This window comes from Monodelphis domestica, chromosome 1 (genome assembly GCF_027887165.1).
Source record: "Monodelphis domestica isolate mMonDom1 chromosome 1, mMonDom1.pri, whole genome shotgun sequence".
In the NCBI taxonomy this organism is placed as follows: domain Eukaryota; kingdom Metazoa; phylum Chordata; class Mammalia; order Didelphimorphia; family Didelphidae; genus Monodelphis; species Monodelphis domestica.
In genome coordinates, this window is record NC_077227.1 from 156,094,128 (window position 1) to 156,116,741 (window position 22,614).

The following is a 22,614-nucleotide window of genomic DNA, read 5'->3' on the forward strand; positions in this document are numbered from 1 at the left end:
TGATTTGATGCTCTCACTTTATTTTCTCTAAATATTTTGATTATATGTTGTTTTCATTTTTCTCATATTTTGAAAAATACTTCAAGTACTTTTAACACTCTAATCCTGAGCAATGAAGGTGCAAATGTTTCTCTTAATATGTACCCAACAGTATGAGATTATAAGAACATGACAGCATTTACCATCACTGATTACATAAAAAGGGAATGCAGAGGACACCTCAATGGGCCAGACAGCCAAAGCCACACACACACAGACATATATTCCATAAGAGATGGATATATGTGGATTGTTAAGGTTGGAGGTACTGGGACACGGTGTTTGACACTCTCATTCGCAGGTGGCTCAGGTATCAAAGTCCAACCATATTGCCATGTGGCAGGCATCTAGGCTGAGATATCCCTGAAATGCATAATCAGTACAATGGAGAAAAAGGAAATTCCTCTTCATATCCAGATGCAGTCATCTTTTCTTTTGCTATGAAAGCTCTGGCAACTTCTTATAATCCTAACTGTGTGTGGGCGATAATCTAATGCACCTGTCCTATGTTCTATGGGACTGCTACCTCAATAATTCAGGATAATTAGAGCGAAAACTTTTCTTATTGCTTTTGTCATTATTTTTAATCTTTTATGAAACTTTTATCTTTGATTTTGATTGTTTAGTATTAAGATCACGTTTTATTTTTGCCATATTATTAATGAGCAAAAAGAAGATTTTATTATTGTTGATTATCACACTTACTTTTTACAGCCAAGGCTTTGGCAATATATATTGAATGCCTATTTTTAATCACTTGAAGCATCAATTGGTGATGCTACATGATTTTTATAATTTTAATTTTAGTCAGAAACTTTGTTACATTTTTATATTACTCACCCTTCACTTCATTTTATTTTTAAAACAAAAAGGGGGATGTGTAGCATTCCAAGCATATTCACATCTATGAAATATAAATGATTGTATGATTACTGTGTCTCCAAGCATAAGGTTATACCAATGAAGCTTGTGAATGTATACTTGAACTGGCCATGCGGCCCTTGGCTAAGACTCATTAACATGCTCGGACTCAATTCCCCGGGAAAGCGCGGTTTGCAATCTACACGCCCAAAGGTGTTCCCTCTACCTTGCCACCCAATCTTAATTGTCTATACTTTGTGATGTGGTTACTACATGTTCATGATTTAAGAAAGGTAAATGAACAAATGCTTGACATGGGAACACACCAACCAGGCATTCCCTCCCCTAGTCCCATTCCCATGAATTGGAATATTATAGTGATTGATTTAAAAGATTATTTTTTTCCACATTCCTTTATCCCCACAGGACTGCCATAGATTTGCTTTTTCATTTCCATCCATAAATTTTAAAGTACCGTTTAAAAGGTATACATGGCTAGTACTACCTCAGGGAATGAAAAAGAGTGCCACCCTGTGTCAAAAATTTGTTGCCCAAGCACTCAAAGAAGTAAGCGAAAAGTATAAAGGGCAATATATCTGCCAATATTTAGATGATATAATGCTTTCAAGATGCTAATATACCTGGAATGCTACACCTCCCAAGAGGGAGCATCTCCCATTTGTAACTCTTTACCTTACTCTATTCTTCCACCAGAATGATCTATATTCTTGATGACATTTTTAGACCCAATATCAACAGTATAGAGGTTTGGTTTTTTCTAGACTCCCCTGCCACATTTTTGTAATGATGGCAGTGATAGATTTTAATATATATATATATATATATATATATATATATATATATATATATATATATATATATATATATATCACAGCCAAGGTTGAAAGATTGCTACACCTGAAAAAACTTCTGACAAGTATCCATTCACTTCTAAGTTTGTTTTTTTTTATGTCACAGAGTAGACTCACTTGAATCCTAATGATAGTGGGTTTATTTGCTATTGTCATTAAATGGGCTATTATAACTTTGCAGATTTTGACACTTCTTAAATGTACATTACCAGTTGTACTAATGTTCTTTACAAAAAAAACAACAACTGTTACTTTGTGAAAATCATTTGCACTCACACAGAGTGAATCATGGCAAAGTTTGAAGAGGAAATGGATCTCATTTTTGGGTGAGAAACTTTTGTATTCTACCTTTCCTTAGCTGATACAGTGTGTCAATGATTGTAAGCTATATATTTTTTATTCTTAAACTTTTATTATTGTTTTTCTTGCATGTGCAATATACTATTTCAGTTTTATTTCTCTCTCTCTCTTTTGATTTTGAAGCACATGTCATAAGTTTTGAGAAGATTTTCATTAACTTTTTTTGATTTTACAGTATTATAAATTTAAAATACATTTGCCCTAATATCAATGCATACCCAAAAAGCTTTAGGCTATAAAAACGATGCCAATGATTGTTTAAAAAATATTATGGGACTTTGATTATTGCTTTTGTCTGATTCCAGGAGATGGGAATACCACAAAAGCCATTGCACATTGCAAAAGAAGCACAAAGCTGAACTGCATAGTGCCAATTAAGCACAAGGTCAAAGAGACCAATCAATCCCAGTGGGATTGATGAAATTTTGAGCCAAGACAAGAGGACCTTAACTTTTTGGGGATTCGAGGTTGTGGCTGTTTTGACATATGTCAAAGGCCGGTCTTCCTTGTCCCACATTCTACCAGGTATCTCAAATTTGGCTCCTACCTGGCTCCTATAATCTAGTCCCTATTCTGTCTTTCATAGTGTGACAAACTTTCTGTAGTCCTGGCTACTGATTGGGTAAGTCCATAATTGCTTAAATCATTTTAATTGGGCTTTGATTCAAGGACTTGTTATAGGTTTATTTTTCCTTTACTTAGAATTTTTACACATAAGACTTTGATAATCTATATTTTATCCACAAATTATTTTCTCTTTTATTTGAATTTTTTTAATGTTTTTGATTTCTCTTGCCAATTGATTCATATACCTCATAACTCAGTCATGCATTCCTAAATTATCCCTGTGTTTTTCAACACCCTTTTCAGGGGGGAATGTATTATTATTTTTATTATAAATTGCAAAGTTTAAATTCTTTTTGAGAGTAATTTTAGGATAAGAAACATGCTACCTCTCTGAATCCAGAAAGTGAAATGTTTGGAGAAGGCACCATTAAGTTTCCTACACAGATCACATGCTGCACCAGAAGATCCAGAGTAAACTTTGGGATGTGGTGATTTGAACTGTGTGGGGTTGAATGCAATTTTTTTTTTATATATACTCTTATGCAGAAGGGGATTGCCCCCAACTTGTTTTTTGTCAATATGCCTAGAAATCATTGGTTTTGTTCTTTTGCCCTTTTATTCCCAAATTACTGTAATTTAAAAGTTGATTACAGGGGCAGCTGGTTAGCTCAGTGGATTGAGAGCCAGGCCTAGAGGCAGGAGGTCCTACGTTCAAATCAGCCTCAGAGACTTCCCAGCTGTGTGACCCTGGGCAAGTCACTTAACCCCCATTGCCTAGCCTTTACCACTTTTCTACCTTGGAACCAATACACAGTATTGATTCCAAGATGGAAGTTAAGGGTTTAAAAAATTGATTATATTAAATTATCAAATTGGGGAGACTAGCCCCCCAAAATTATCATCAGGGGGGATGTGTAATTGGAAATCTGTTACCCTAAAAAAACTACATTTCCTGGGATCCCACTGACTTCCTGTTGTTATGTACTTCCTGTAGATAGGGGATATTAGCCAGTGGGTTGGCAGGTCTCTGTCTTTTTGGTGTCCTGTTGGTGACCTTGGTGGTCGTAAGCTTGGGGATTTTAAATAGGCTGATTAGTCATGGGCATCTGGTCTTTTTTTATTTGTTACCTTTTTATTCCTTTACTTCTAATGATCCTTTAATAAATCCCTTAAAATACAATATTTTTATTATTGAGATTTTATTTTAATTTTATAGTATTCAGTTTTTCATGTATGTCTTGTTCCTGAATAGATTTTACGTGTTGTCTCTCACATTAGACTGTGAACTGGGACTGTCTTTTGTCTTTCTTTGTATCTCTAGTGTTTAGCAGAGGAGCTGGTACATAGTAGGTATTTGAAGGGCAGCTAGGTGGTTTAGTGGATAGAGAGCCAAGTCTTAAGATGGGAGGAGCTGGGAGGAGCTGAGTTCAAATTTGTCCTCAGACACCTCCTACCTGTGTGACCCTGGGCAAGTCATTTAATTCCCATTGCCTAGTCCTTACCCTTCTTCTGCCTTGGAACAGATACTCAGTATTGCTTCTAAGATGGAACATAAGAGTTTCAAAAACAAATAGAACTGTAACTGTGGAAATGACCAGAATACTCTAGGCAACTAACCTGAATATTCCCTTCTCAGTATATAATCAAATGAAAAAATCAGGTTTTTGTGGTAAATATAAAATCAGAGCAAAATATAGTTAAAGGATCCTAAAGCATATTTGTATCAAGCCAGAATAGGCTAATTAATTTTTTCCTGTTCACTTAAGGTCTATGCTATCTTTACATATTTTGTTACACACTCACATTAAAGGAAATCAATTTTAAAAGTTTTCTCTATACTTCCTACCTCTTTTATCTTTCTTCACTCATTTGACCCAGCAGCCAACAGGGTCAGAGAATGTCTTCCAAAGCAAAGACAAGGCCAAAAAGTTAAATTGGAGAGTCATCTTGATAGGAAGTCAAAGGAAAGGACAAGAAGAAGCAAAGAGATAAAGAATTAACTAGCCAGCATTTACCACCAATCTGCACTTCTTTTTCTTTCTTTAGCTTGATCTCTCTCACACTTTTTTTTAGCCTTCCTGAGTCTCAGGATACAGTTCTTTCAGATTTCCCAATATCTGTTCAATATCAATAATATAGGAAGAAGAAGCAGCTAGGTCTAGCATGGCTTCATGAATCACTTTTCCCTTGATGCAAGGTCAGGTCTCAAGTATGAAACTTGAAAAGAAATCCTAATTATAAACCAATATCTTTCACTCATCTGCAAATCTCCCTCCCTATTTCCCTGTTTTTGAGAAAACAAACAAAATATCTCTGTATTTTTCAGGACTGGGTAGATTATTAAAGAAATAAAGACTGCTAGAAGATCTAAATTCCAATTAACTTTGCCAATTAACACTGACCTCCATAACGGGTCCTATCATCATGAGTTAGTCATCCCAAGTTTTGCCATTAGTAGTAATCAAAGTGTTGAGAAAAAAGGACACATAGGATATTATGGCATAAAATTCTACAGGGGAAATGATCCCAGGAGGGATTGGGTAACCCTTCAAATATGAAATTCAAAAGATAAAAAAAGCAGTAATTCTTATGATGGAAACAGGTATTTGCAAAACTAACTTGAAATTTTTATAATATAGAGGTTATAAATAGAAATAAGTCTAACAACAACCATAAGTTTGAGAGATGAGTCCTTTGTTTTGACTTTGAAGGTAATTCCATATGTAAGTAGTGAACATTATTACTGAGTCTAAACTTGAGACTTTGATTACCATGGTGTCCTTGATACATATGGGCATTCCCCTTGATTAAACATTGAGATGACAGATGACATCTCAGTTGGTGGAATATGTGAAATACCCTTGTCCTTGAATACTGTTAGCTGATTGACATTGTAGTGAAAAGAATTCATCAGTCATATCAATTCTCTTGGTGGTGGTGGTAAAAGTCTGATACAGGGGGTGACCCAAAATTTCACCAATAGGTGGGATTCTTCATAGGGAAAGGAAATTGTATTGACTATTTTCTAGACTCTTGTGGGTTTTGATTTTTTCTTATTTTCTTTGGAGTAAAATAAAAGAAGATATCCTGTATTCAATATATCATTAACTTGAATGACTTCATGGGGAGTGATGGCTTTTTTTCTTTTAAAAGATTCCTTTTGCCTTGATATCACAATCATTTCATTCATTACCTCCAAATTAAATTCTTCTCTGTGACAAAGCAATTTAATAGGACCAAATGTAGAACCCAATGGATTTTCTCATCTTTTGCTGGATCATTCTTCCTGTCCCAAAGTACTGAGTACTTAAATATGGTTCATGTCTAGGATCTTCCCTAAAAAAGATGAAAGAGATCCCTTCTAAAAAGGTTTTCACTCTATAAAATTGTATATGTGTATATATTTACTTACATATATGTCTGTATATAAACAATATTTGTTTGTATATCTATATCTATATCTATATCTATATGCATATCAGATACAGGATAACTTTATTTCTTCCACAGCAGAAGAAATGCTTAAAACACTAATGAGTCCCTATCAATAACTACTTAAATGAACAAATACTTAAAACATGAAACAGTAAGCCATCACCCATCATATTCTCTTGGGAGGTAAAGACAACTTTTACATTTTTTGTTCATCTTTTTACTTTTAAATTTATTTTATTTTCCCTTCTTCCTTCCCTTCCCTCTCACAGAGATGGCAAGCAATTCAATCTGGGTTATATGTGTATGAACATAAAGAACATTTCCATATTGTTCATTTTTATAAATGAATAATCTTATGTAACCAAAACCTCCAAACACATACCCAAATAAACTAATGAAAAGTCATATGCTTTCATCTGCATTTCTACTCTAAGTGTTCTTTCTCTGGAGGTAGATAGCATTCTTTGTCATAAAACCCTCAGTATTGTCCTGGATCATTGCATTGCTGAGAGTAGCTAAGTGTACCACATTTGATCATTCCACAGTATCATGAGGTAAAGGCAACTTGACCAAAACTGCAGAATATATTTGACTTTTACCTCTGACCTATGCTGTTTATATAACTCATATCCAAGTCTCCTGGCAAGCTAGAGCATGGTTTGTTTTTGTATACATAGTTCTTTCGGCTGCTGCATCCTTCTGGTAGTCATCTCTTCTGAAGGGGGGCTGTAGAAATCCACGCTGACCAGTTGTCTCCCAACCTCTTTACTCTTAAGATTATTAACAGGACTAGAAATATATTTTCTTAAGATTTTTGCTTAGTGACCTGAGATCAAAGAAAGAAACAAAAATGAGAAGGGGCAGCCAAGGACTTGAGGTCCAGTTCAGGCTTACTTAGGCAACCCCTTGTTCTCATTGCCTTTGATGTTCAGTTGGTGTTATTGTTGGGCCAGTGAGAAGGAAGGGAGAGATTCCCTTTCCCCCTCATTCAAAATTCAAGGAAGAACTAGTACTGTATTGCAATAGAGGTCATCTGGAAAGAAAGACAGACAGACAGACAGAGAAAGGAAGGGAAGTAGATAGACAAGAAACACACATAGACACACACACAGAAAGTCAGTTAGACAGAGCCATAGAGACACTGAGAAAAAAAAAAGAGATGGAGAGAAAGACAGAGAAAGGAGAGAGTAAATTGTTTCTTTGGCTTTTCTTATAGTCTACTGGGTAAATGACTCTCCTTGACTCAGTTGCCAATCATCTTTACCTGAGCCCCCAGTCACAAGGATTAAGGAACCAATCAAGATTCAAATGTCCTTTAACAAGTGTCAGAGTATGTGGCCCACCTGAAGGGTCCACAGCACATGCTTTTCTTCATCACCTCTGTTACAAAACAGAGGGAAAAAAAACACATTCCTCCAACTCTCCTTTTTTTGCAAGAGGCTAAATATAGATTTTCCTCATAGTCTCAAAGGATTTCTCATTCTTTATTCTTCCCTATTTTTAGACACCATCTCTGAGCAACATCCCCATCCTTACTTAGATAAGTCCACTTATTCCCTGAGGATGACTAACCTAGCAGCATGCTGAAAGAATACATATATTCTGTATCTCTGGCAAAGACTATGTTAATTGTTATCATGGCTCTGGGGATAGAAAGCCAGCTGGTAGGTTTTAAAGAGTCAAGAGAATAAGACTAAGAAAATAATTCAGGTCTATAGTTAACTGCTTTCCTTTTTTGGAAGTTTTCAGATTTGGAGGTTTCTGTGGGCTGTACAATTTGTATCTTGTCTGTAATTGACACAAGGATCAGGTTCAATTTCTATATTAGAGACAGAAAGGATGTTAAGGTCCCTTTAAAATACAAAGCATTGGTGTTGTTCAGTTATATCAGTCATGTCTGACTCTTTGTGACCACATTTGAGATTCTCTGGACAAAGATTCTAGATTGATTTGCTATTTCTTTTTTCAGCTCATTTTTCTAGATGAGGGAACTGAGGCAGACAGGGCAAATAATAACTTGTCCAGGATCACACATCTAGGAAGCATCTGAGGCCAGACTTTAATTCTGGAAGATGAGATTGCCTTACTTCAAACCTGGCACTATCCACTGCACCACCTAGCTGCCAAAGAACTAAGTGCATCTAGCTAATTTTTAAAAGGGATTATTAAAAAAATGTACAGCTGACCCAGCTTGGTGCTAGCAGAGGACAGCTCTTGATTTGCTAGTCCTCCATCCCATTCTTTATTTATGGAGACTCCAGGTTCCTCTTTTATGATTGTCTGTTACCTTACATGACTATGCACAGAAAGTTATAGCGTTCTATCCACCATGGCCACTTAGGCCAATTGTTCTTAAAGTATAGATTTCCACAAGGGTCATCCAGGTAGTCCACGGATTGAGTCTCTGAAACATTAAGGTTAATATGTCTGAAATTTTGTATGTCCTTCAATGAAGTCCTACTCTGATGCTTTTTTGAGTAGTAGAGGTAAACCTTGAAGGCTATTCTTTTTAAAAATATATTTTTATTTTATTAATATTTAAATTAATTAATATTTCTCCAATTAATTCAGGCCTATAGAAAATAACAATTTTCCATATACATTTCTTGAAGTTATAAGATCCAAATTGTTTCCTTTCTTCCATTTCCTCCCCCTTCCTGGAAATGGTAAGAAATTTGATCTGGGTTATACGTGTATTGTCATGTGAAACATGCTTCCATATTGGTCATTGTTGTAAGAGCACAGTCATATACAACTGAAATCCCCCAAACAGACTATACAGAGAAATAGTATGCTTTGATCTGCACTCAGACTCTTCCAAGGTGGATAACATCTTGAAGGCTATTCTAAGATCCTCCAAGCTGTAATTCTGTTTTTAAATTATAGGACCAGTAACAGGCTGAATGCCTATTGCCTGGTTAAGTTCAGCGAAGTTTATCTCAAGGAGACTGACTCGCAGTTCATAGGGTCATAGGTAGGGAGTGGAAGGAACCTTAGAGGCCATTTTTTATTCCAACTTTCTTATTTTACAGATGAATCTAAGGCCGAGTAAGGTGAAGTGATTTACTCCAAGTCATTTAAGGTGGCCAGTGCTGGAATTGGAACATGGGCCCTCTGATTTCAAATCCATCATTTCTCTATGGTACCTCACTTGTGAGAAAGGGATATGTGTGTTTGTGCTTCTTTTGTATCAGTCAATAAGATACTTGCAATTGAAATTGCAGAAATTTGACAGATTAAAATAAGTAATTATTTCTCTTACTCAAAAAGTGATTTATTTGTCTTATTCCTCTAGCACAGTGTTATCAGTAACAATACTATTTCTCATTAATTCAGGGGGAGTATTTCTACAGTGACAAACTGATGGATGGCCCTTCGATTCTGTCTTCCGATAGGCAGTGGCCTGAATTTTAGAACAACTATAATAGCTTAGGCAAAGGTCAGCTCAGGTTGAGAGCTCAGTACTCATCTTCAGTTAAACCTGCGTGGCCTGAATTCTTTCGAGGTGAACCCTCTTTTGAAAGGGATGTGACTGTGGATTGGCCACCAGGGGCAGGAGAGAGAAAAGAAATGCCTACCTTCCTTTTATCTCAGCATTGCTAAACGGGGATCTGGCCAGGGTTCTGAAATAACTCAAAAACAAAACCAAATTTAAAATGGCTCTACAGACGAGAGTTAGAAGTATGCTTTATTCTGTAGGATATGATATTCCTTTTTGAGGGGATGTCATTTGCATAAGTGCAGGACTGCCTGGAGACAGAAAGATACACAATGGCCTCTTCCATCCCTCTAATGTCAAATTTCTATGATCCAAAAGAACCTTATGTATCCCAGAGAGAAGGGGCTTCTAGGCTAGGGAGAGTGCTCTGAAGTTTGGCATAGGAAGCTAAATATCTTCTTAAGATTAAGTTTCTTATTGTAGTTGGTGTGTGTGTGTGTGTGTGTGTGTGTGTGTGTGTGTGTGTGTGTGTGTGTAGGATGATAGTGGGAGGTTGAGGACTAGTCAGGGATTTATGAAAGCGTTTTCTATATTTGAAAATAGTCCTCAGTACAATGCCACATTTTCTGGGAACAACTAATAAAGATAAAAATAATTTGGCTAATTGAATAGACCTTTCTCAGATTTCAAGGAGTAAGACACAGGGTCTCTTAATATCCCACTTCAACCAGGGGAAAATTTAGTTAGTTTGGTGTCCTAGGAATTATTTGCTTGGGTGTATCTGGAGACATCAGTCCAACATGTTTCAAAGTATTCCTCTGGCACCCAAGATGAATAGGTTCCATATCTTTCCATTCTGGAGAAATGCCTTCTCCATTTTCTTAGAGCTTCAATGTGGGTTTGCATGCCTTTCCTGTGACAAACAATGGTGGATAGGAAAATCTAGAGTCACTTCCAACTCCTACCATTTAGAAACAAGTTCCTCCCCCACTAGTTCCCGGGGTCAGAAGAGAGCAGATCTATTTCCTCCAAGCTCATCCAGAGGCACTGGGACCTGAAACTTGTTCAAAACCCTGTAAGCTTCTTAAGGGTAGCAGGTATTAGACAGGATTGGATATCCTTCTATTGATATGCCCTTCATACCGACCCAGTCTCATGTTAATTCTCAGCTGGGAGTAGAGAGGAATGAGAATGGGAGAATTCACCACCTGCCTTCTCCAGCCTCACCTCTACTCTCTAAGGAGTGAGAGTCCAGAAATTTTACTGAAGTGACAAGATTCCACCAGTAGTCCATGTGTTCAATTCAGATGTTGTGGTTTGAAGGTAAATATGACAATTTAATAGTTTTGGCTTGGCTCAGGAATTAGTTTGATTCTGTTCTATAATATAGGGTAAGCTCTAAAGTGGAAAGGGTACTGCTATAATTACCTTTAGAATTTTCTTTATGAGATTAGAACATAGGCTTGCTACAAAGCATACTTGTAACAGGGATAAAAGATCTGGCAGGTTGCAAGTATCTCTTTGAAAAGATGATTGTGTGAAAGAAAGTTGAGTAAGTAAGAGTCATACATTACCTTGTCTTCTCTTGGTTTCTTTTAGCTTTAAAAGTTACTTTTATTTCTTTAAGTTGTAAAGTACTAAAAGTAAGGAAACTCAAGTTCTAGTGTTGGTTTTGACCCTAACTGGCTGCATGTCCTTAGATGAGTCACTTTATTTCTTTGGGCATCTGAAAAATGAGGGAGTTTGACTTTATGATACCTAAAAACATTTCCAGGGGTGCTTTGGATTCCACATCCTTTCTTAGAGAAAAATATCTTATTTTTCAGGTTCACAGACACTTCCTGGGATTCATGACTCACCTCTTACTAATGATATCCCCAAATCCTGGAGTCAACCCTATTTTCCAATGTCTAGAATGAGAATCCTTCCCTAAATACTACTGGTCACAATGGGGAAGCTGATCAAGTTTGGGGGAAAGGAAAAGAGGTTATCTCGAAGGAAGAGACTCCAATGGAATAGAGTCCTCTTCCTTTTGGGCATGGTGCTCATTGGTTCTACTTACCAGCTTTTGAAGACCCACCAGGCCCTGCCTACACTATGGACAACTATGCATTCCCAGCACCCTCTGAAAATGGCCAGCCGGGACCTTCCTGACAGTGAAATGGTAACTTTGAATGGTGATCATCAGGAATCCAGTCTGGAAATGGAAGGCAGTACACTGGATCCAGAGGACAGGGACAAGTTAACACCTTCAGCACTTGTGGTAAAGAAAAACCTAAATATGCCTGGAAGAATAGTGAATAACTATACCCCAGTGACCCCAGTGACACCTAGAAGAAAGAAGAAAAATTATACCTTAACAACAGGCAAGCAAATAGTGAAGAACTATACTCCAACTACATTTAGTAGAAATGTTCAGGATCCTACCTCAACTACACCTAAAAGAATAGAGAGCTACATGATTATCCCCAATTCAACAGCAAAAATTAATGACATGATGAAAACTCTGAAAACAGTGGACAAGAAGTTTCTGACTATTCCCAAAAGAACAGAGGAGAATACCCTGAGAACCCCCCAAGGAATAATTGAAAATACCCCAACTATTTTAAAAAGAATAATAGAGAAGACTGTGTCACCTCTCCCAACAAAAGTAGCAAAACTCCCCACTCCAACTATCATTAAAAGAATAACAGAGAATACCCCAGGTGCCTCCAAGAAAATAGTGGAGAAGAAAACTCCAACTACTCCCAAAAGGCTACTGGAGAACACCTCAACTGTCCATAAAAGAGCTGTGGAAAAGAATTCTCTAACTACTACAAATGGACTTTTTGAGAAAAACACCCCAACTACTCCCAAGAGAGCAGAGGAGGACACTCTAACTATCCCAAATGGATTGGTGGAGGATACCCCAACTACACCCAAGGGAGCAGAGGAAAAAAACACCCCAACTACACTCAAAAGAGTAGAGGAAAAAATGTCAATTACCCCCAAGAGAGTAGTAGAGAAGAAAAACTCAAATATTTCTAAGAGAAGAGGAGTAGAAAATGCCCAGACTGTTCACCAAACAATGATGAAGACAAGCACTATGGTACCCAGAACAACAGTGGAGAACAATGCTGCTCCTGGATTTCATGTTGTGAGTACCCCAACCAAAGCTAGAGAACTGACATCAAAAACCTCCTCAACCAAGGGGATGATAAAGAGAACCTCGACAGCCATTCCCAACATAGGAGTACATAATATGACATCATCTACCATGGACGTCAATACCTTTACTAACCAGATCCGGCACTGTGTATTTGTAGAACCTATCTCAACAGTTTCAGCCAACCTCTCTCCTTCTACAGGCTTGACCCCTTTCCTTGATGAGACTAGCCATAGCTCCCCTTCCCCAACCCCTAACCTATTGGACTTTCATTCCATGGCAGACTACCCTCCAGACCTATTCAGTGTGGAACAGCGGAGGCAAGGCTGGGTGATCCTACACATCTTTGGAATGATATATGTGTTTGTGGCCTTGGCCATCGTGTGTGATGAATATTTTGTCCCAGCCTTAGGGGCCATCACCAATAAGCTACAGATCTCTGAGGATGTGGCTGGAGCCACCTTCATGGCAGCTGGGGGCTCTGCTCCTGAGCTATTCACCTCACTAATTGGTGTTTTTATCTCTCACAGCAATGTGGGCATTGGCACAATAGTAGGCTCTGCTGTGTTCAACATCCTCTTCGTCATTGGCACTTGTGCCCTATTCTCCAGAGAGATTCTCAACCTTACCTGGTGGCCCCTGTTCCGCGATGTCTCCTTCTATATCTTTGATCTCATGATTCTCATCATCTTCTTCTTGGATAGTCTGATCAACTGGTGGGAGAGCTTACTGCTCCTCATGGCCTATGCCTTCTATGTCTTCACCATGAAGTGGAACCGACAACTTGAAGGCTGGGTCAAAGAACAGCTCAACAAGAGGACAATAGCCAAGATTATGGTTGGGACAGGCCTCAGCAAGGTAAGGGCAGAATCTGCAGAAGATGGGGGGGGGGGGAAGAGGACTTTGTAAAAGGTTTTTTTTTTGAAGGTGGAAGAGTGGGATTTGGATGTGTGTGTGTGTGATTCTCCAGATTTGTAAAGGAATCTGACTAATTGTGGGAATTGAGGTAAAAAGAGTTGACCAAACATGACGACTAGAACCAATTCTATGTGGAAGTTCCTCACTAGGAAAGTGGGAGAGGTAGTGTGAAATCAAGTGTGGAAGGGGTTTCTCAGGGAAGGAATTTATTTAATTCTTGGGATACACAGGGAATGATACAAAGTGCTTGAATAGGAAAACATATGGGGATTTTACTATGGTACCAAGTATCTGAATGAATACACTGATTTGCATTAATGAAATCCCAGCAAGTGTACTTGGTAGATTTTCTTAAATACTACTGGAGACAAATGGAGAATAGAGAATTTAGACATTTGAGCTGATTGATCAGTCTTTGAAATGATCCAGTAGGAAAATCTTTCAACTTTAGCAACCTCACTTTGTTATCTCCCTCCTGACACTCCTGACACTATCATTCCCAAAGATGAATGGGGGAGTCTTTCCAATATTGGGTGAGGGTGGGGGAAGGAATAGTTATTAAAATGGGAGACTGAGATTCTTTTAAGTAGCTGCCCATGAAGTAAATAAGGGGGGGCAGTCCAATAAACAATTGTGCATTGAATTCTATGGAAAACAGCATTCCAAGGAGCAATTCTGAGCATATTCTTATGCTCACAAATAGTTCACAAATAGTTGTTGGCCTATTGTTTGTGGAAGAGAGGAGAAGAAAGAAAAGGGCAAGACTTGTTTAGTCTCTTTCTTCATAATTAGGGGTGGGGAGGAAGCATAGGGAGAGAAATGCCTTGTTGAGTCTAAATTAAAATCCTTCCTGTCACTAGCTCTCTGACATTGAACAAGTCATTTAATCATTTGGGGCCTCAGTTTCTTCACTTATAAAATGAGGGGGAACAGACTGGGTGGCCTAAGTATTTCTTTATATCAACATATTTATTAGGAAAATGAATTTAAAATTGTGGAAATGGAACCTGAGGATTTTAAACAAAAGATTATTTGTCTTCTGTTTCTGGAAGACATGAATCAAGATGAGGAAAGGCTCAACACTCACTCATCTCAGGCTCTTAGAGATGGACCTGAGACTGGTTGGTGCTGTGTGTGCAAAGGTGGAAGGATTTAACTACTTAATCTGAAGTAGCTTTGATGCTGAACCCAGAAATGTCTTGGCAAAACCATGCAAGAGATACTGCTTCCTTCATTATTTCTTTTTTTGTTATTGTTGTTAATGATATTTTATCTCTTCCAAATCACAGGTAAAAATAATTTCTAACATTAGTTAATTTTTTTTAAAAGTTCCAGATTCTCTCCCTGTTTTCCTTCATCCCTTCTTGGATCTATAAATCCTTCCTCGTTGGCCTGAAAAATCCAAGTTCTGGGCCCAACTTTGCCTGTGAGACAGTTTCTCCGGGCCATAGTTCCATCATCTGTAAAATGAGGGGGTCATACTAGATAATTTCCAAAATGCTTTCCTATTCTAACATTGTATTCTAAATACATTTTAAAACCAAGGTTTCAAAGGGGGATATATGACATACTAAAGAAACAGCCTGTTTTCTACAATTGGTGCGACAAATTAATATACTTATTTATCAATGTTTTCTCTGTTCATTTGTCTGCCAGGATTTCTGTTAGAATCATAAGATGTTGGAGCTGGAAGGGAATGTAGAGATAATCTAGGCCCCAAACTTCATCTTTTAGAATGGGATCCAGGGAATTTAAGTATAACCCAAGTTCACACAGAGAATTAATGGCCCATCCAGATTGGAAAAATGCTCCTGACCACAAGTTCAACAGTCTTACTGTGATAGGCAGTATATTTTTTTCACTTTTTAATCTCTTAGTTCTCTTACTGCTCTTTTTCAATTAATTTAGTAATATTTTATTTTTTTCTCTTTTACATGTAAAAACAATTTTTTCAACATTTTTTAAAAGTTTTGAGTTCCAAATTTTATCCCTTCTTCTTATCTTCCTTTCCTCCCTCCATGAAAGAGCAAGCAATCCAGGAGAGATTTTACATATTTAACCAGGCAGCATATTGTTAGCATTCTGTATTTCAAAGCAATCAAATTTTATTTCTTCTTTTAAAAAATTATTTATTTAAATGTGATTATTGTAACCAAGGAATAATGTTCTAAATTGACTAAATAAACTAATTCAAATGGAAAAAAATTTATTTATTTAGAAATATTCACTAATTCAGACTTGTGTTAGCTCTTAGATCACTACAAGACAGGACCTGCTAGCAGATTTTTAAAACTTTTAAAAAATAAGTGGATTTTGTCTGCTTAACTTGAACAAATTCCCCCCAAGAAGTTGAGGGAATTGTTTTTCTTTTCTTTTTTTTTAAACCCTTACTTTCCGTCTTGAAGTCAATACTGTGTATTGGCTCCAAGGCAGAAGAGTGGTAAGAGCTAGGCAATGGGGGTCAAATGACTTGCCCAGGGTCACACAGCTGGGAAGCATCTGAGGCCAAATTTGAACCTAGGACCTCCCATCTCTAGACCTGTCTCTCAATCCACTGAGCTACCCAGCTGTCCCCAAAATTGTTTTTCTTAAAACTTCCTGAGACCTGAATTTCTGTGACCAAGGTCTCCTCTGATTTGGCCACACAGTGGAACTATTTACCCAGATTTTTATGACTAGTCCAAGGGCAGATTATTCTCTCCTAAATTCACAAAGATATTCTGAAGATCTCATACTTTATCTTATTAAGTCATATCTCTAATATATAGTTATGGTTTAAAAGAATCTAATGCAAAACTCTAGTCCTCATTCCCATAAATTGTTTAGTTTTCACTGTTAAAATGGGAAAATCCATTTTCCAGAATGTTCTTTTTTCATGGAAGGGTGCACATTTGATTACTAAGGTGCACCCTTCACTTACTGCCTTGGTATAGACCTAAACGAGCACTCCTGCAAGGTGACGAGGGAGAGGAGGACTAAAGGAAAAGGCGACCAACTGTCTTGTCTCATTTATTTTAATTAGCTTTGGCTTAAAAAATTAGTAACTTAGAGGAGACATGGTGGTTGGTGGGGCACCAGGAGAGAGGTCAGCAATGTCAGGAATATTGAAACGTGGCAAGGGAGGTGAGACTGGGAGGTGGAGGATCTTTGAGAATTCCAAGCATTAGGAAGTCAGCTCTGAACCAGGTCCCTTAGGAAGGTTCTTTCTTAGCTGAAAATATGGACTACAGTGAGGAAAGTCAGCCAACTTGCTTCATTGCAAGGTTTAGAGTTAGAAAGAACCCTAGACATAATCTAGTTTGCCTTCCTTATTATAGTTGAGAAACCTCAAGTCCAATGAGAAGGACTTGTTCAAAGTCACTGTAGGAAGTGACAATCAGGATCTGAACTCAGATCCGCTGGCTCTAAATCAAATGCCCTTTTCCAATGACTTTCACTGCCTTTTCAGCTACCGTTAAGGATGGGAGAGAAAAGAAATGGATTCTAGGACAGTTAGAGATTGGGGGAGGGGGACAACTTTCCCTTATGACACTTATTTTCTTTTCCAGTAGTTATTAATTTCTGGGCTTGGGTTTTAAAAACAGAACTCTTAGAGAGGGCAGCTAAGTGGTACAGTGGATAGAACACTGGACTTGGAATCAGGAAGACTCATCTTCATGAGTTTAGATCCAGCTTCAGACACTTAGGAATTGTATGACCCTGGGCAAGTCACTTAACTCTGTTTGCCTCAGTTCTTCATCTGTTTAAAAAAATGAGTTAGAAATGGCAACCATTGCCATTTCTTTACCAAGAAAACCCCAAAATGGGGTCCTGAAAATTTGTTCACTACTAAACAACAAAAAGAGAAAGTGTAGGATAATCGATAGAGAGCTGGCCTCAAAGCAGGGAAGACTTGAGTTCAAATCTTGACTCTTAACACATACTGGCTCTATGATGGTGAGTAAGACACAGGCTCTGAGTGGTTTGAGTTTTCTCACCTGGGAATTACCTGTACAAATGAAATCACAGGTCCAGTCTTTACTCTTCTCCTTTGTCCTATAGGTTGACCACATCAAGTACAAATTTGTCCAGATTATCTAGAATAATTGGAAACATAACAGATCCTTGTGGTAGAGTAGATATAGAGGATTGGACTTGGAGTGAAGAAGACTGTTTCAGAACTCACTCTCCTTTGACATTTATTAGCTAAATGACCAGAGCAAGTCATTTATGTTCTCTCAGTCTTAGTTTTCCAATATATAAAATGGGTATGATAATATTTATTGGACCTATTTCACAGGGTTGTTGTGAGGGTCAAACAAGATAATGGGCATAAAGTGCTTTACAAACTTTAAAATACTACATTAATATGAACTCCTATTATTACACGGTCAGTTTTCCCTTCTAAAACAAGCTCAAAAAAGTCAATATAGTAATGTTTCCAAAATGTTTCTATGACCCTCATGCTCTTGCCTCACTTCCTTTAGTACTCTTGGAAAAAAAAGATCTTTCATTCATTCAACATTTGTTAAGCATGTTCTTTGCTAATGTTATTGATTTTTGGATATAGATCAAATATCTATCACTTTTACTTAGATGTGAATATGTGTCTAGGTTCCCTTTCCCAGTGGTATTTGCCTTTAAAACTGATTTTTCACTCTTCTTCACATCTATATTTCTTTTCTTTCTTTTTTGGGGGGAGTTTTTAATGTATTTTTTAATTGAAAATTTTTATTTAATTAATTTAGAATATTTTTCCATGGTTACATGATTCATGTTTTTCCCCTCCCTCCTCCCCCCTCACCCCCCGCATTCAACAAGTAATTCCACTGAGTTTTACATTCACATCTATATTTCTGATGAAGTCCCCATCCCCTTCCAGTCACCCAGGTGTGAATTTTTAACTCTTCTCTCCTTTGTCATCCATATCCAATCACATGCCAGATCGTAATAATTCTTATTCTACATCTCTCATGTCTATTCCATTCTCTCTACTCACATGGTGATCTCCCTAATTCAAGCTCATCCTCTCTTTTGTTTTAATGTATTGAATTTTAAAGGAATTTCAGGTTCCAGCCTGTAATTAGTGTTGGTATTTTGGAGCAAGGAGTCCTCTCCAAAGCCTTTGAAATTCCACTAGTAAATAATCACTTACTCTCAGGGGGCAGCTAAGTGGGTCCGGGGACAGAGAGACAGACCTGGAGACAGGAAGTCCTGGGTCCAAATGTGGCCTCTGACACTTCGTAGCTATGTGACTCTGGGCAAGTCACTTGACCCCAATTGCCTAGCTGTAAACAACCACCCTTCTTTCTTGGAACCAATACTTAATATCAATTCTAAGACAGAAGGTAAGAGTTTACAGAAAAATAATCATTGTTTACAGAATTTGCAGAAAAATAATGAATTGTATGAAATAAAGGAAGTACTTTATAAGAAAATCAAACTGAATATAACCATGGGTCCAAAGGCATGTTGTATACAAGAGTAAGGGGTTGATTAGAGAGGAGAGGTCTTTGCTTCACATTAGTAGGAAACAGGAGTTAGGGAGGGGATAGTCAGCCAAGGGTCCCTCATTATTTATAGCCTCCCATCCTATTTCCCACAATGACAACTGATAGTTTCTTAAATTTAGTTCATAATTACTCTGAAACAGAGAGGTATATGGAAGGAGGAGTCAGTAGATTAGTATATCAGCTAGTGTATTTGTTTCCTTCCTCCCTTCCTCTCTGCTTCCTTCCTCCCTTCCTCTCTCCTTCTTTTCTCCTTTCCTCCTTCCCTCCCACATACTTCAGAATGGCCTCCATAGTTCTCTGCATTTGGGCAGAATTTATTGAACCATTTGCAAATAGCCTGGAGTTAATGGACTGCTGTATGTCCTCCCCAAGTCCTCACCTCTGTCCCTTTAAAACCTAGTAAAATCATTGGTGTGTCATGGACTGAAGAAAGCTAGAGAACAATGTTCTGGACACGCATGTTCAGGTATTGCCCAACTAACCCAGTATGGCTATTTTTGTGCTGTTTCATCAGAATCTTGTTTGAAGACTACAATGGGAGCCAAGGGACCCTGGTCAATAATCCCCAGGCTACACATGTAGATTGAGCTAGAGACCATTCCATCTGATGTCATAGTGATGGAAGAGGGGGTATGATGATTAATCGGGACATGACTTGGGGTCAACAAGACATGCTAATGCTATAGATGCTAGTAGATACTTATTTATCCAAAAATGTGTCAAATACCTATTATAAAAATGAATCATGTTATAACATACTATATCACATTATTATAATTTAGTGTATTATAATAATGAAAAGGCATGAAAACACTGAACACTTTGAGGTGTCCTTTAAATGTGAGATATTATTATTAATTCACATCATGTAATATGTGCAATAAACCTTTTAGATAGTATTTTTGAGATATGATCATTCTTGGCCTCCAGGAGTTTATAATATGATTAAAGGGACAATAGATACATACATGAAAAACTAGATGACAATAAAAGAGCTGTCACAAGGTGGCATGTGACAAATGCCACCTGTAGGATATTGACAATAAGTACTACAGGAAGGAGTGAGTGCTTCTAACTGGATTGGTGCAGAGGGACTTTGAGGTGGAGATAGAAGCTAGATTTTGAAGAATGGCTATTATAGAGAAAGTAGGTAGAGAAGAAGAATAAATGACTCCTATAGGGGCACAGGACAGAGATGGTGTGTGAATAAGGGCTCAGAGATGAGCAAGCACATGGCATTCTGGGGATTATGGACTCGACTAGTGCAGATTAATACGAAAGCTAGTACTAAAGGCAGTATTGGGAAATGAGTAGGTAGAGCCCAGATTATGGAGGGTCTTAAATACCAATCTATGGGGTTTAGATCCATTTAGTTATTTTCTAAAATTGGATTAATTCCTGATATAGATGGGAAATACTTTATCATGTTCCAACAGTCAGATAGCATGGCATTTGGTGGCTTCCACTGAGTTCACAGAATGGGGTTAGGTGTGGTTGGCTGTGGGGGCTTTAGTTGAGTGACATTCTTTTGATTTCCATTCCTATTTATAGACCAGTAATGGAGACATCACTGCGGATGCTGTGGAAGATAGTAAGAAAATGAAGGTGGGTGATATTTGGGGTCTGATATGGTGTGGGAGGTCCAGGGTGGAGGAGTTGCTATTTGGGGAAGGTGCATCTCCTTGGCTTACTAGATGGGATCCCATCTATTATGATCCCTGGCAGCAATGGACTGGGAATTAGGAGATCTTCATTCTAGTCCGGGTTCTGCAACTAAACTAGCTATGTGACTTTGGCCAAGAAGATAATATTTATATAGTACTTTTAAGTTTTTCAAAGCTCTTGGTTTACATGATTTCATTTGGTCCTCGCAATAGCCCTGTGAGGTAGGTGCTGTTGGTATTATACCCATTTTACAGATGAAAAAAAAACTGAAGTTCTGAGAAGTTATGTGATTTGCACTGAATCACACATTGAATCTTCATTGGAGGTAGGATTCAGAGTTCATCTTGGCTTCTGCTGGTCTAGGACCCTTTCTACTACTCTATATTGCTTAGTCATCAGCATCCTCTCAGCTTCAGTTTCTTCATCTGTAAAACAAGGGGGTTGGACTAGATGCTCTCTGAGGTTCCTTCCAGCTTTAACACTATGAGTCTAAAATGATAGGAAGCATTAAAAGGTGAGAGACCTATGAAGAACCAAATGAAGGAAAATACACTTAAAATGGGATGGAAGGGGGGGGGGTTCGGGATAGGTATTCAAGGATTTCTGAAGCTTTAAGCTCTGACCACCGATTTGTCCTAGGATTCTCACTGGGATTTGGGGATGGATTCTAGGAAAAAAGCTGAGTATGGCACCAAGGAGACTCACCAGTGAAGAGGCTGAGATCCTATGGGCTGCACCCAGAGGCACGTGGGCACTATTATTCCCTCTCCTTTTACCCCCAGTCTGGAGAAAATCCTCCAACCTTTGTCTCAGTGACTTTGGGAGGTTATTAAAGCCAGAGGATACATTCATTGCCTGTAGCCACTAGAGGGCAAGACAGCCTCAAATGCAGAATGATGAGTGTGTGTGTGTGTGTGTGTGTGTGTGCACGCGCGCATGTACATGCACAAGTATGTGTATGTTTATTGCTATGGGTGAATACGGTCGTGTGAGTGTAAGCACCACTGGTGCCTGTGCCTGTGGGTATCTGCATGCACTCTCATCTCACTGGCCTTGTGTGAGTTGCCAGATCACCTTGAACACCTTGCAGAATTACTCCAGTCACCGAGAAAACCAGCAACAGGGAAGCAGGGAGTCATGGGATGGGGCTTGTTGCTCAGGTGATATCCAGTCTGGGAAGTCAGATTGGAGTCCTCCACGCTGCCTCCTCCTGATCTGGGGCAGGTGCAATTCAGACTGAGGCCTCTGTGGTGTCTCCCCTTGCTCAGCTCCCGTCTATTCTGATCCGAGGAAGCAATGCAGCATCTCTACACAACAGCACCATTCGCAGCACCATCTACCAGCTCATGCTGCACACCCTGGACCCCCTAAGGGAAGGTAAGTGAAGTTTCTAACCACCTGCCTGGAGCCTGGACCAGACAAATACCCTCACCTCCCACAGCTGGAGAACTGGGTCCTGAAAGACTCAGGGTCAAGATTCAGAGACATAAACCAAAGGAGATAGAAGGGGGGAGCTAGGTGATTCAGTGGAAAGAGAACCAAGCCTGGAGACAAGAGGTCCTGACCTCAGACACTTCCTAGCTGGGTGACCCTGGACAAGTCACTTAACTCCCATTGCCTGGCCCTTATCACTCTTCTGCTTGGAATCAGTATGTATGCAAAAAATGTACAAAACAAAACAAAACTTTAAGACAGAAGGTAAGAGTTTAAGAGACAGAGACAGAGACAAAGAGGGGGGGGGAGAGGAAAGGAGGAAAGACGGGACAAAAACAAAGACAAAGACTCAGAAAAGATATGAGAGCTGGAGACAGAGAAAGCAAA

The 22,614-nt window shown here is 38.4% G+C and overlaps 1 protein-coding gene across 1 annotated transcript in view; it reads left to right on the forward strand.

The window, feature by feature from the left end:
• The first annotated feature begins 11,521 nt into the window (after positions 1–11,521).
• The window catches only part of SLC24A1 (solute carrier family 24 member 1), a 48,392-nt gene continuing 37,299 nt past the window's right edge, over positions 11,522–22,614 (forward strand). The window contains exons 1-3 of the mRNA XM_056815656.1: positions 11,522–13,576; positions 20,680–20,733; positions 22,062–22,170. Of these exons, the coding sequence (XP_056671634.1) occupies positions 11,522–13,576; positions 20,680–20,733; positions 22,062–22,170 (2,218 nt within the window). The remainder of the gene's footprint in view (positions 13,577–20,679; positions 20,734–22,061; positions 22,171–22,614) is intronic.